This window comes from Astatotilapia calliptera, chromosome 7 (genome assembly GCF_900246225.1).
Source record: "Astatotilapia calliptera chromosome 7, fAstCal1.2, whole genome shotgun sequence".
Lineage (NCBI taxonomy): Eukaryota > Metazoa > Chordata > Actinopteri > Cichliformes > Cichlidae > Astatotilapia > Astatotilapia calliptera.
Window position 1 is genome coordinate 5,302,849 of NC_039308.1, and position 12,045 is coordinate 5,314,893.

At 39.2% G+C, this 12,045-nt stretch overlaps 1 protein-coding gene across 4 annotated transcripts in view; it reads right to left on the bottom strand.

The window, feature by feature from the left end:
* The window catches only part of myo18b (myosin XVIIIB), a 68,306-nt gene that overhangs the window by 16,290 nt on the left and 39,971 nt on the right, over positions 1–12,045 (bottom strand). For all 4 annotated transcript variants that reach the window (XM_026172664.1, XM_026172665.1, XM_026172663.1 and 1 more), the window contains exons 35-39: positions 11,921–12,034; positions 11,309–11,425; positions 11,133–11,216; positions 10,774–10,911; positions 10,517–10,702 (exon numbers count right to left, since the gene is read on the bottom strand). In XM_026172664.1, the coding sequence (XP_026028449.1) occupies positions 10,517–10,702; positions 10,774–10,911; positions 11,133–11,216; positions 11,309–11,425; positions 11,921–12,034 (639 nt within the window). The remainder of the gene's footprint in view (positions 1–10,516; positions 10,703–10,773; positions 10,912–11,132; positions 11,217–11,308; positions 11,426–11,920; positions 12,035–12,045) is intronic.

Consider the following 12,045-nt stretch of genomic DNA (forward strand, 5'->3'; position numbering starts at 1 on the left):
CTTGTGTCTGTCTGTGTGTGTGTGAATGTGTTGCTTTGTGCGAATAACTTAAGTCCTGGAGCTCCTTCTCATTTTCTTGGCTCAGCTCAGAGGTCACAAAGAAATGTGCAGTTAGTGAGAACAAGAACATGACTGAATGTGTAACTGTAAGTAGCAGCTTTAAAGTCTGCTCGGCTGCTCAGATCTTCATCTAACTCAATTGTGCATTCACACTAGAGTAGAAATAGGAAAGCTCCTCCCTTCCCCCCCCCCCCCCCCCCCCCCCCCCCCCATGTAAAGCTTTTATTAGTTCTTTAACATTTTTAGTTTTTTCAGTCATCTGTGACACCGACTCCGCCGTGACATACGTCATATTCTGAGTTGAGGGTCCATTTGCTTGTCATTGCTCCTCGGAGTCGCTGAGTGGCAAGAGTTCTCCTATGGGTGACTGAGGATGAAATTGTGAAATTTCCAGTGCCATTACTAAAAACTAATGTCTTCCTAGTTCCTTTCTCTCTGTTTGAGGCATTGGCTGAGTCCATCTCATTTGCAATGAATGGGTTGCTTATTAAGTCCGCCTTGCACGCATTTAGAGATGGAGACATCAGCTCCAATTTTAATACTTTGTTCACTGTCGCTACCAAGTTCTCCAATTTTGCCATCATTTTCTCCAATTTTGTTTTTCCAGCTGGACTTTGTGGAGCTGCTATGGAGTTTGTTTCTGCGAAGGCTTCAGTTTTCAGACCTGGAGGCTATATCTGTCATGGTCCTGAGTCTATGACCCAGCATTTTGAGTCTCTGTTAGATTTAAGAGATATTTATGTTTAAGTTTGAGTTTAGTACTTCCTAGTGCCTCTGAGTTTTATTATCTATATTTTTGGTTCTTGGTTACTGTTTGATTTCGTTCATGTCCTAGTGTTGTTTCTGTGTCTTGCTGTCTGGGTCTCCAGTGCCAGTCAGTCTTGTCTCCATGTTTGTTTACCTTTTTGTCTACATTCAGCTCGTATGTCTCAGTCCTGAGCTGTGTCCCAATTCAGGGTCTGCACGCTTGAAGTACGCACACTACGCGTACTACGTACGGTGCGTACTATAAGTACGAGAAGTGCGGAAGTGAGAGGCTTGTGAAATGGGACGGTATACGCTTCGTCGCGCTGATGATACTAACTGCGAGACACGTTACATACAGCTTTGTTTGACAGAAATGAAGGAGAAAAATGTTTTGTTGGTCATTCATTTTTGTCATGACATCACTTTGATTAGTTGAGTATCTGAGGCTGAGACCAGAGGACTGTAAAACATGATTGTTGGGCTTCATTTCTGTGCTGAACAGTCATTTAAGATTAGTTAGTAAATAAGAATTAGTTAATGTTGTTCATGAGACTAAAGTCATCTCACTGTGGTAATGTAAATATAATATGGCCAATATTATAGTATTGTCAGATTATTATGATATATATGTATATATATATATATATACACACACACACATATATCACTGACTTTCAGCTTGTTGTGTTTGTGGATATATGACTGACTTTAATTATTAAACATTCGCACATAAATAAGTGACGTCATATTCAGTACTTTTGACAGTTCACTCTTCGGCCGCTCCATCTTATTAGGGAAATTCCACATACATAAATGTAAATTTCAAAACTCGACCCCATCATTTAATTTGTTTTTGATTGAAATTGAATATTACTTAAACTCTCTTAAATTAACTTCCAATAAAAAAGGTTTATCATTGATTGAAATTCATTCAGAAATGTTTAACGAATGAGCTGTCACAACTTTCAAGTACAAAGTTGTTATGAAGTCTGTCACATTCCCCCCCTTTTTTTCTTTTCTATCCTTTATTTATTTATCCTTCTTATTTCATTGTACTGTATATTGTTACTCTTATTTGCCTTGTATGTCTACTGTACAAACTGAACTGGAATGACTGACTGTTCGCTTTATAAGTTCAAGTTTTATATACTATATTAGTGTTTCTAATTTCCTCAGGTACTTTACTTTTCACCATAATGTATTTTGCTCATCAGCCTAATTAAACATTTTTCCTTTTGTTTACCACAATCCACATCTGTGTGTCTGCATTTGGGTCCTCATGCTCCTATTCACTACACATGATAATGTCCCCCTTTCATACAGACAGTGAAAAGGCTATTGAGAAATCACCAGCCTTTGACGTGATAATCATTCAGCCTTTTGAACAGACTAATTCTGTTGCTTGCTTTGTTATTTTCTTCAGTGGTTTGAGGGTCTGATCCTATCTAAGCTGTCTAAGAACTCTGAATCAAGAAAATGCAAATCGAATTCCAAGTTGTTACATTATTTCAAGCCCACAGAGCCCAAAAGCCTGAGAACAAAGTTCAATGTAATCAACAAACTCTGATTACATTGATTTAATTAATTTGATGTGTCCATAACCTAAAATATATTTTTGTTTGTTTGCTTTGGCCCCTTTTTCTGTTCAGTTTTTCTTCCCACCTCTGTATCTAGATGTGGACAGTAACAAAGTACAAATACCTTGTTACTGTACTTAAGTACAATTTTTAAGAATCTTTACTTTCCTTGAGTAGTTATTTTTTGTGTACTTTTTACTTTTACTCCCTACATTTTTAAACAAATATCTGTACTTTCTACTTCTTACATTTTCAAAACAGGCTCATTACTTCTGGTTAAATGCATTTGGGTTGAATTATTATTTCGTCACTGTGACGAGACATCAAACCCATGTAAGCTCAAACAGTAACACAGGAAAGGGATTCCTGTTTGTTTATTAATCACCAGGATGATGCATAAAAAGAGATTACATGTGCCAAAGGGGTTAAAAGTGGGACAGTGTTTTGTTTTTGTTTTGTTTTTTTGTTTATTTACTGACACAACACTGGAATGACTGCAAGTTTCCATAAGTTGCGGTTGCGGTACCTTGGCAACTAGCTCGCCCTACTGAAGAGAAGAGAGCATAAAGGGAGTGACTTTTTTTTAAGTGGCATGTTTGTTTAAATAAATTGTTTCTATCTGTTCAACAAACATCAGCAAACACACAAACTGTGTGCAGTTTGTCAAAGAGTGTGTTGCTAGCTAAAGCTTCAGAGCTAACTTCGCTCAGAGATGGAGTGTACATTTGTACATGTGACATTATGTTCTTTCATATTGTGAAATATGCTGCAAAACAAAATGAGGTAGACTAACTGCTATGTAAAGGCTGCATAAGAATACTCTGGAGTTTAGTGCAGGATAAACAGGTTAGTTTACTGTACTGTGATGGATTTAAAGTAAAGAACAGTGTGACTGGTGCACAGTGGCTATGGTTTCATGGTCAGAGTGTAGCAGAGATAGGATGGGGCCTAATTATTTAAGACCTTGTATGTGACAAGCAGGATTTTGACTTCAATACTGAATTTAACATAGTGCCAATGAAGGAAAGTCAACATAGAAGAAATATGCTCTCTCTTTCTAGTCCCTGTCAGTACTCTTGCTGGAGCATTTTGTATTAACTGAAGGCCTTTCAGGGAGTTTTTAGGACATCCTGATAATAACAAATTACTGTAGTCTAAAGTAGAAGCAATAAATGCATATTGAGTAACTCCAGTTAGTATTGCCCGGCTCTGTAGAATTCTGTTGTTTTCCAGCCTTGCTTTGGAGTAACCCTCGTCTCTGTGATTAGGTTTTCTGGATCTGCCTGTATCGTGACCCCTGAATTAAGAAGCAGAAGGTTAGAGGCCATCAAGGTCTTTATGTCTTTAAGACATTCCTGCAGTTTAACTAATTGGTGTGTTTTATCTGGCTTCATGGATAGATAAAGTTGTGTCATTTGCATAGCAATAAAAAATTATGCTATGTCTTCTAATGATGCTGCCTAAGGGAAGCATGTATAGTGTAAATAGAATTGGTCCTAGCACTGAACCCTGTGGAACTCCATAATTAACCTCAGTGTGTGAAGAGGACTCTCCATTTACATGAACAAATTGGAGTCTATTAGATAGATATGATACAAACCACTGCAGTGCAGTACCTGTAATACCTACAGCATGTTCTAATCGCTCTAATAGGATATTATGGTCAACAGTATCGAATGCTGCACTGAGGTCTAGCAGGACAAGCACAGAGATGAGTCCACTGTCAGAGGCCATAAGAAGATCATTTGTAACCTTCACTAAAGCGGTTTCTGTGCTGTGATGAGCTCTGAAACCTGACTGAAACTCTTCAAATAAACCATTCCTCTGCAGATGATCTGTTAGCTGTGTGACAACTACTCTTTCAAGGATTTTTGATATGAAAGGAAGGTTGGAGATTGGCCTATAATTAGAGATAGGTTGATCATTTTCAAGATTCAAGCATTAATTAATAGTAGGACTTTTTTGAGCAGTCTTGTAGGAATGGGTCCAAAAAGACATGTTGATGGTTTGGAGGAAAAAGACTAAATGAATATCCATGGTACTGAAAGTAGCTCAGAATCAGAATCAGATTCTGTAGATAATGTTAATATTAAATCTGTGAGATAATTATGAGTGATTTTTTCTCTAATGGCTAAAATTTTATTTCGCAAGGTCATTACTAGTTAAGGTTCAAGAAATAGTTGGCTCAACAGAGCTTTGACTTTTTGTCAGCCTGGCTACAGTGCTAAAGAGAAACCTAAAGTTGTTCTCATTTCTTCAATCAGTGATGAAAAGTAAGAGGTTCTGGCTTTACGGAGGGCTTTCTTATAAAGCAACACGCTGTTTTTTTTGTGGTTGTGGTGTTTGCTCACACTTTTATTCCACAGCATTGTGCCGAAATCCCAGTGCTGTCCAAACCGTGCTGCTATGATTGCACTCTGTAGTAATGACACTGTATGTCAATGTTGTAGCCTGGAGGAAGTGTTTCCTGCCAGGACTTTAAAATCATGTGTCACAGCCTGTGTTGTGAAACTCCTGTTGAGGTTTATATTTAGCAGCCTACGTGCTGTCCATGTAGTCGTGATCTATCTGCAAGCAGCAGGGATACCAGAGAAATCTATGGAAATATGCTTTTATTAGCTATTCTTTTATCTTCCTTTGTTTTAATGAAACAGAGTTCACATTAACACAATCTGAAAGAATACGATACATAGAATCAGACCAGGAGTGACATGTTTAGCCGCATGTTCTCCTTAAATTGCTGGCTGTCTGAGTGGTGTCCCAGAAACGATGTGGGCTTCATAGATAATTGGCAAACCTTCTGGAGGAAACCTGGTCTTGTTAGGAGAGACGGCATCCATCCCACTTTGGATGGAGCGGCTCTCATTTCTCGAAATATGGACAAATTTATTAAACCCCCCAAAATATGACTATCCAGAGTTGGGACCAGGAAGCAGAGTTGCAGTCTTACACACCTCTCTGCAGCTTCTCTCCTCCTGCTACCCCCCCAAAAACCCATCTCCATAGAGACTGTGTCAGCTTCCAAAAAGACAAAAAACAAACTAAAAACCAGCAACAAAAATCACAAAGAAAGAACAATACAGTATCCACATGTGAACCAAAGAGTAAAACAGTGAAATGTGGATTATTAAATATTAGGTCTCTCTCCTCCAAGTCTCTGTTAGTACATGACTTAATAATTGATCAACAAATCAATTTACTCTGCCTTACAGAAACCTGGTTGCAGCAGGATGATTATGTTAGTTTAAATGAATCAACACCCCCGAGTCATTCTAACTACCAGAAATCTCGAAGTACAGGCCGAGGGGGAGGTGTGGCAGCAATTTTTCACACCAGCCTATTAATTAACGAAAGACCAAGACAGACTTTTAATTCATTTGAAAGCCTGATGCTTAACCTCGTCCACCCCAGCTGTAAAACTCAGAAACCAGTCTTACTTGTTATCATCTATCGTCCACCTGGGCCTTACACAGAGTTTGTCTGATTTCTCAGACTTTATATCTAATTTAGTGCTCAGCTCAGATAAAATAATTATTGTGGGTGATTTTAACATCCATGTAGATGCTAAAAATGACAGCCTCAACATGGCATTTAATCTGTTATTAGACTCAATTGGCTTCTCTCAAAATGCAAAAGAACCCACCCACCACTTTAATCACTCTCTAGATCTTGTTTTAACATATGGCATAGAAACTGAACATTTAACAGTGTTTCCTGAAAACCCTCTCCTGTCTGATCATTTCCTGATAACATTTACATTTACAGTAATTGATTACACAGCAGTGGAGAGTAGACTTTATCACAGTAGATGTCTTTCTGAAAGCACTGTAACTAAGTTTAAGAATATAATCCACCCACTGTTATCATCTTCAATGCCCTGTACCAACATAGAGCAGAGCAGCTATCTGAACGCTACTCCAACAGAGGTCGATTATCTTGTTAATAATTTCACCTCCTCACTGCGTACGACTCTGGATACTGTAGCTCCTGTGAAAACTAAGGTCTCTAATCAGAAGTACCTGACTCCATGGTATAATTCTCAAACACGTAGCCTAAAGCAGATGACTCGTAAGCTGGAGAGGAAATGGCGTGTCACAAATTTAGAGGATCATCATTTAGCCTGGAGAAATAGTTTGTTGCTTTATAAGAAAGTCCTCCGCAAAGCCAGAACATCTTACTATTCATCACTGATTGAAGAAAATAAGAACAACCCCAGGTTTCTCTTCAGCACTGTAGCCAGGCTGACAAAAAGTCAGAGCTCTTTTGAGCCAACCATCCCTCTAACGTTAACTAGTAATGACTTCATGAACTTCTTCACAAATAAAATTTTTATCATTAGAGAAAAAATTACCAATAATCATCCCACAGATGTAATACTATCTACAGCTACTCTTAGTACCATCGATGTTAAGTTAGACTCTTTTTCTCTAATTGATCTTTCTGAGTTAACTTCAATAATTACTTCCTCCAAACCATCAACGTGTCTTTTAGACCCCATTCCTACAAAACTGCTCAAAGAAGTCCTGCCATTAATTAATTCTTCGATCTTAAATATGATCAACCTATCTCTAATGATCGGCTATGTACCACAGGCCTTCAAGCTGGCTGTAGTTAAACCTTTACTCAAAAAGCCATCTCTAGACCCAGCAGTCTTAGCTAATTATAGGCCAATCTCCAACCTTCCTTTCATATCAAAAATCCTTGAAAGAGTAGTTGTCAAACAGCTAACAGATCATCTGCAGAGGAATGGTTTATTTGAAGAGTTTCAGTCAGGTTTCAGAGCTCATCACAGCACAGAAACAGCTTTAGTGAAGGTTACAAATGATCTTCTTATGGCCTCTGACAGTGGACTCATCTCTGTGCTTGTCCTGCTAGACCTTAGTGCAGCATTCGATACTGTTGACCATAATATTCTATTAGAGCGATTAGAACATGCTGTAGGTATTACAGGTACTGCACTGCAGTGGTTTGTATCATATCTATCTAATAGACTCCAATTTGTGCATGTAAATGGAGAGTCCTCTTCACACACTGAGGTTAATTATGGAGTTCCACAGGGTTCAGTGCTAGGACCAATTCTGTTTACATTATACATGCTTCCCTTAGGCAGCATCATTAGAAGACATAGAATAAATTTTCACTGCTATGCAGATGACACCCAGCTCTATCTGTCCATGAAGCCAGATAACACACACCAATTAGTTAAAGTGCAGGAATGTCTTAAAGACATAAAGACCTGGATGGCCACTAACTTTCTGCTTCTTAATTCAGATAAAACTGAGGTTATTGTACTCGGCCCAGATTCTTACTCTGGATGGCATTGCCTTGGCCTCCAGTCAGTGTTGCCAACTCCTCAGTAAGGAAAATCGCTATTGGCTGTCCTAGAAGTCGCTAAATGACGTCATCGCCTAATTTGCATAATTGGTCATGCTAATCTAATTGTAACCTATGTTGTTGGAGAGAGAAATAACATCGTGGAAGAGACATAAAGTGAGTAAAAAACGTCCTAAATGCATTTAGAGTTTATTTAGAACTACAAATTAAATTTCTTTTAGCAATTATTGTTTTTTTTTAATGTCATAATTCCAACCCTGCTCCTTTACCCGGGCTTGGACCGGCACTCTGGTGGAGTTACTTTGTGTGTGTGTGTTTATAAGTAGTTTTAAACCTTGTGATCCACAAAACAGCATAAGAGAAAAAGAGTAAAAGAAGAACTGACTGCGTTACAGCACCCGCTGCTTGTTGAGAGTAAAAGCGATACGTGTTTTCACGTCTTTTTTAGCGACTTTTTTCCCATCCATCCATCCATCCATCCATCCATCCATCCAAATCGCTAAGGGGTCTGAAAACTCGCTAAATATAGCGACAAAGTCGCTAAGTTGGCAACACTGCCTCCAGTAACTCTGTGAGGAACCTTGGAGTCATTTGTGACCAGGACATGTCCTTCAACACACATATTAAACAAATATGTAAGACTGCGTTCTTCCATTTGCGCAACATCTCTAAAGTTAGAAATATCCTGTCTCAGAGTGACGCTGAAAAACTAGTTCATGCATTTATTACTTCCAGGCTGGACTACTGTAATTCATTATTATCAGGATGTCCTAAAAACTCGCTGAAAAGCCTTCAGCTAATCCAAAATGCTGCAGCAAGAGTCCTGACAGGGACTAGAAAGAGAGAGCATATTTCTCCTGTTTTGGCTTCCCTTCATTGGCTTCCTGTTAAATCCAGAATTGAATTCAAAATCCTGCTCCTCACATACAAGGTCTTAAATAATCAGGCCCCATCTTATCTTAATGACCTTGTAGTACCATATCACCCTATTAGAGCACTTCGCTCTCGCTCTGCAGGCCTACTTGTTGTTCCTAGAGTATTTAAAAGTAGAATGGGAGGGAGAACCTTCAGTTTTCAGGCCCCTCTTCTGTGGAACCAGCTTCCAGTTTGGATTCGGGAGACAGACACTATCTCTACTTTCAAGATTAGGCTTAAAACTTTCCTTTTTGCTAAAGCATGTAGTTAGGGCTGGACCAGGTGACCCTGAATCCTCTCTTAGTTATGCTGCAATAGACATAGGCTGCCGGGGATTCCCATGATGCATTGAGTTTTTCCTTTCCAGTCACCTTTCTCACTCACTATGTGTTAATAGACCTCTCTGCATTGAATCATATCTGTTATTAACCTCTGTGTCTCTTCCACAGCATGTCTTTCATCCTGTCTTCCTTCTCTCACCCGCAGCAGATGGCCGCCCCTCCCTGAGCCTGGTTCTGCCGGGGGTTTCTTCCTTTTAAAAGGGAGTTTTTCCTTCCCACTGTCGCCAAAGTGCTTGCTCATAGGGGGTCACATGATTGTTGGGTTTTTCTCTGAATCTATGAAGCGCCTTGAGGCAACTTTTGTTGTGATTTGGCGCTATATAAATAAAATTGAATTGAATAGAATAGGATACGTGTTTAAATGTGCTATATGAATAAAATCACTAGACCTGCACATTTAACTCTGCCAAGAAGGGTATGCTTTTGGTAGCATTTTGTCCACCAGTGTCATTCTGTCTGTAAACACAACAGCTCGAAAAGTTCCATTAAAATTTTCTTCCATACACCGATGACTTCAAGGTCAACATGATTTATTCATGGAAAACTGTCAAAAAGCCTTTTAAGTTAGAATCTACAATTCTTACAAGTGTGATGTGTATTCTCAATGTATAGAAAATACCCTATAAAGTTTAAATTTCATGTCACGTTTGACTTTTGACCTCACTTTTACATTTCAACACTTTTCTTTGAAGCTGACCCCAAAATGTGTTATATCTCTAAAGAAAGTATTGTCCACACTGACAATGAGCTGCGTAGTTAGTTAGAAATACACTACAGCATAATATTATATAATAAGCTAAGTTATTCATGTCTGTTTATTTACATATCCATACATTTTATCCATTACCTGCTCCTACATAATGTTTCTGTACACAAACCTCTGTCATGCTATCCTTATCTGATTTTTACAGCAATACAAACTTCTTGAAGTACATTTAAAAATAACAGAGAAGCCTAAATGAATAAATGCAAAATGCAATACTGTTCCTTTAACCGGGGATGCTGCTCAGAGAATGAGCTGCCCTAGTGGAGGTTTGCACTTTGGTGGTGCTTCTTGTTTATTTTTATTTTCAGGTTAGTTACACCAAAATTTCAGACTTGGCATTAATAACACGTCCTTCACAGTCCCAAACAAACACAGTCTTTGCCCCAGATTTAGTTTGCTGCAAAAATTGCTCACTCAATTTCTGATACAGGATTAGTCAGCAGACAATACAAGGAAACTTTTTATGATAACTGATATGGTGACATGTTGTAATAACCATTGCTAATAAACAGAAAACTGAATATGTTGTGAACTAATAATATGTTGGCACTCACTAATGATTATTGTACATTAATGTGTTTAAATGCAGTGGTCAAACACATGTAGATATACATGGTGAGTGTTAAACCTGAAATGAATTATTTCATTAAAGTGAAAAAGAGTCTTACTAAAATCAGCTTCGACTTTACATACTACTGGACCGATTATTATTTTATTGCTTGCCAACAGTAAAATAACCATCGCTCATGATATCGGTTATTACAAGGTGTGATTACCAGCTCCATGCGTCTGCGGCTGCTCTCCTGCTCTGCCTGGCTCAGCTCCTCCATCTCCAGTCTCATGTCCTGCACACGCTGCTGGTAATAGCGGGCATTCTCTCTCTCCCGAGCCTCGGCCTGTGCGCTCTGCTCCAGCTCCTCTCCCAGACGAACCACGCTGTCCCTCAACCGCAGCACCAGCACCTAAGGGAGACGTAGGAGCTGCAGGCATGTTCTCGCATGGTAACAAGTGTAGATGAATCATCCGAGCTTACCTCAAACCTCTTCACTTGCCCTCTCTGAAACTCTAATTTATTTTCCAGGTCACGTACACGTGCCTCTTGTTTACTGACAATGCTGCGCCCCACAGTGGACGATTCCAGGAACTGCACCCTCGATACACACTGCTGGAGCTGAGTTGCAAGCCAAAAACATTTAGAGGATCAACGTGCAGATATATCAGAAAGCGTGAACGTGCTCCACCTGAAGCTGGCATGTGTATTCAGACTTGCAACAAGCAGGTTAAATGTTCCATGAATCCATCACAACCTCATCCCAGCTAATTTCAAAAGCACAATTGGTTCATAAACCCCCGAGTAATCCTTTTCATTTCTGACTGTCAAAGCAAAGATACCTCTTCTTGGAGAGACTGTTTCTGTTTCTTCACCTCCTCCAGTTCAGCTTGCAGTTCTCTGATCTGAGCAATATCACTGGAGGACTGAAGGGGACAAAGCAAGAGGAAGTCACCTGAAGTGAATCATGACTTAGGTCATCAACAGGATTTGAAAGATTTCAGCTAAAAAGCAGTACCTGCGCAATGAGCGCTTTGTGTTTCTTCATAAGTTCATTTAGGTCTTCCTGATCCTCTTCGAGCCTCTTCAACAGGTCCACCTTCTCCTGCTGCAGCAGAGCTAAGTTTTCATCCACCTGCACTCAGGAAGACAAAAACATAAGTGGAAGACTACTCCACACTCTTCATTTTTACTATTTAATCTAAAGAGTGTTTTCTGTACCCAAAATAAGAAGACAGAAAGTGATGAAATCACAAGTGACCCTGTCAAGTTTGCTTAGAATTAGTTATGTTTTTATTTAATTTCAAGTAATGTGCAGTTTTAGTATTATGTAAACGAAGTTAAGACAAGAAGACAAACAGTCTGTGTCTAAAGTTATGATGTCTGATTAAATATGCAATATTTACATTCAGGACCGTAAGTATCAAGCACATCAGAACACACTCACATCACCATGTTTTATTTTCCAGTTGCAAACACACACAGAGTGTGCAAAGCAAGTGAGATCACTAGAGTTGTACATTGTTTTTTCAGAGCTTAACAAGTCAGTAGACACAACAAAGAGTGCTTTCGCTTCTTTACCTTCCATGGGTCGCATGCCTGCCAATGCACAATAAAATAAAACTCTCACCACACTCTTCTGCTTGCAGATGTTTTCTAGCTCAGCCTGATTGTTGTCCAGCTCCTGGGAGAGAGTCGCCTGAATGCTCTCAGCCTCAAGTCGCCTTGCTTCGCTCTCCTCAAGCTAAATGGAGA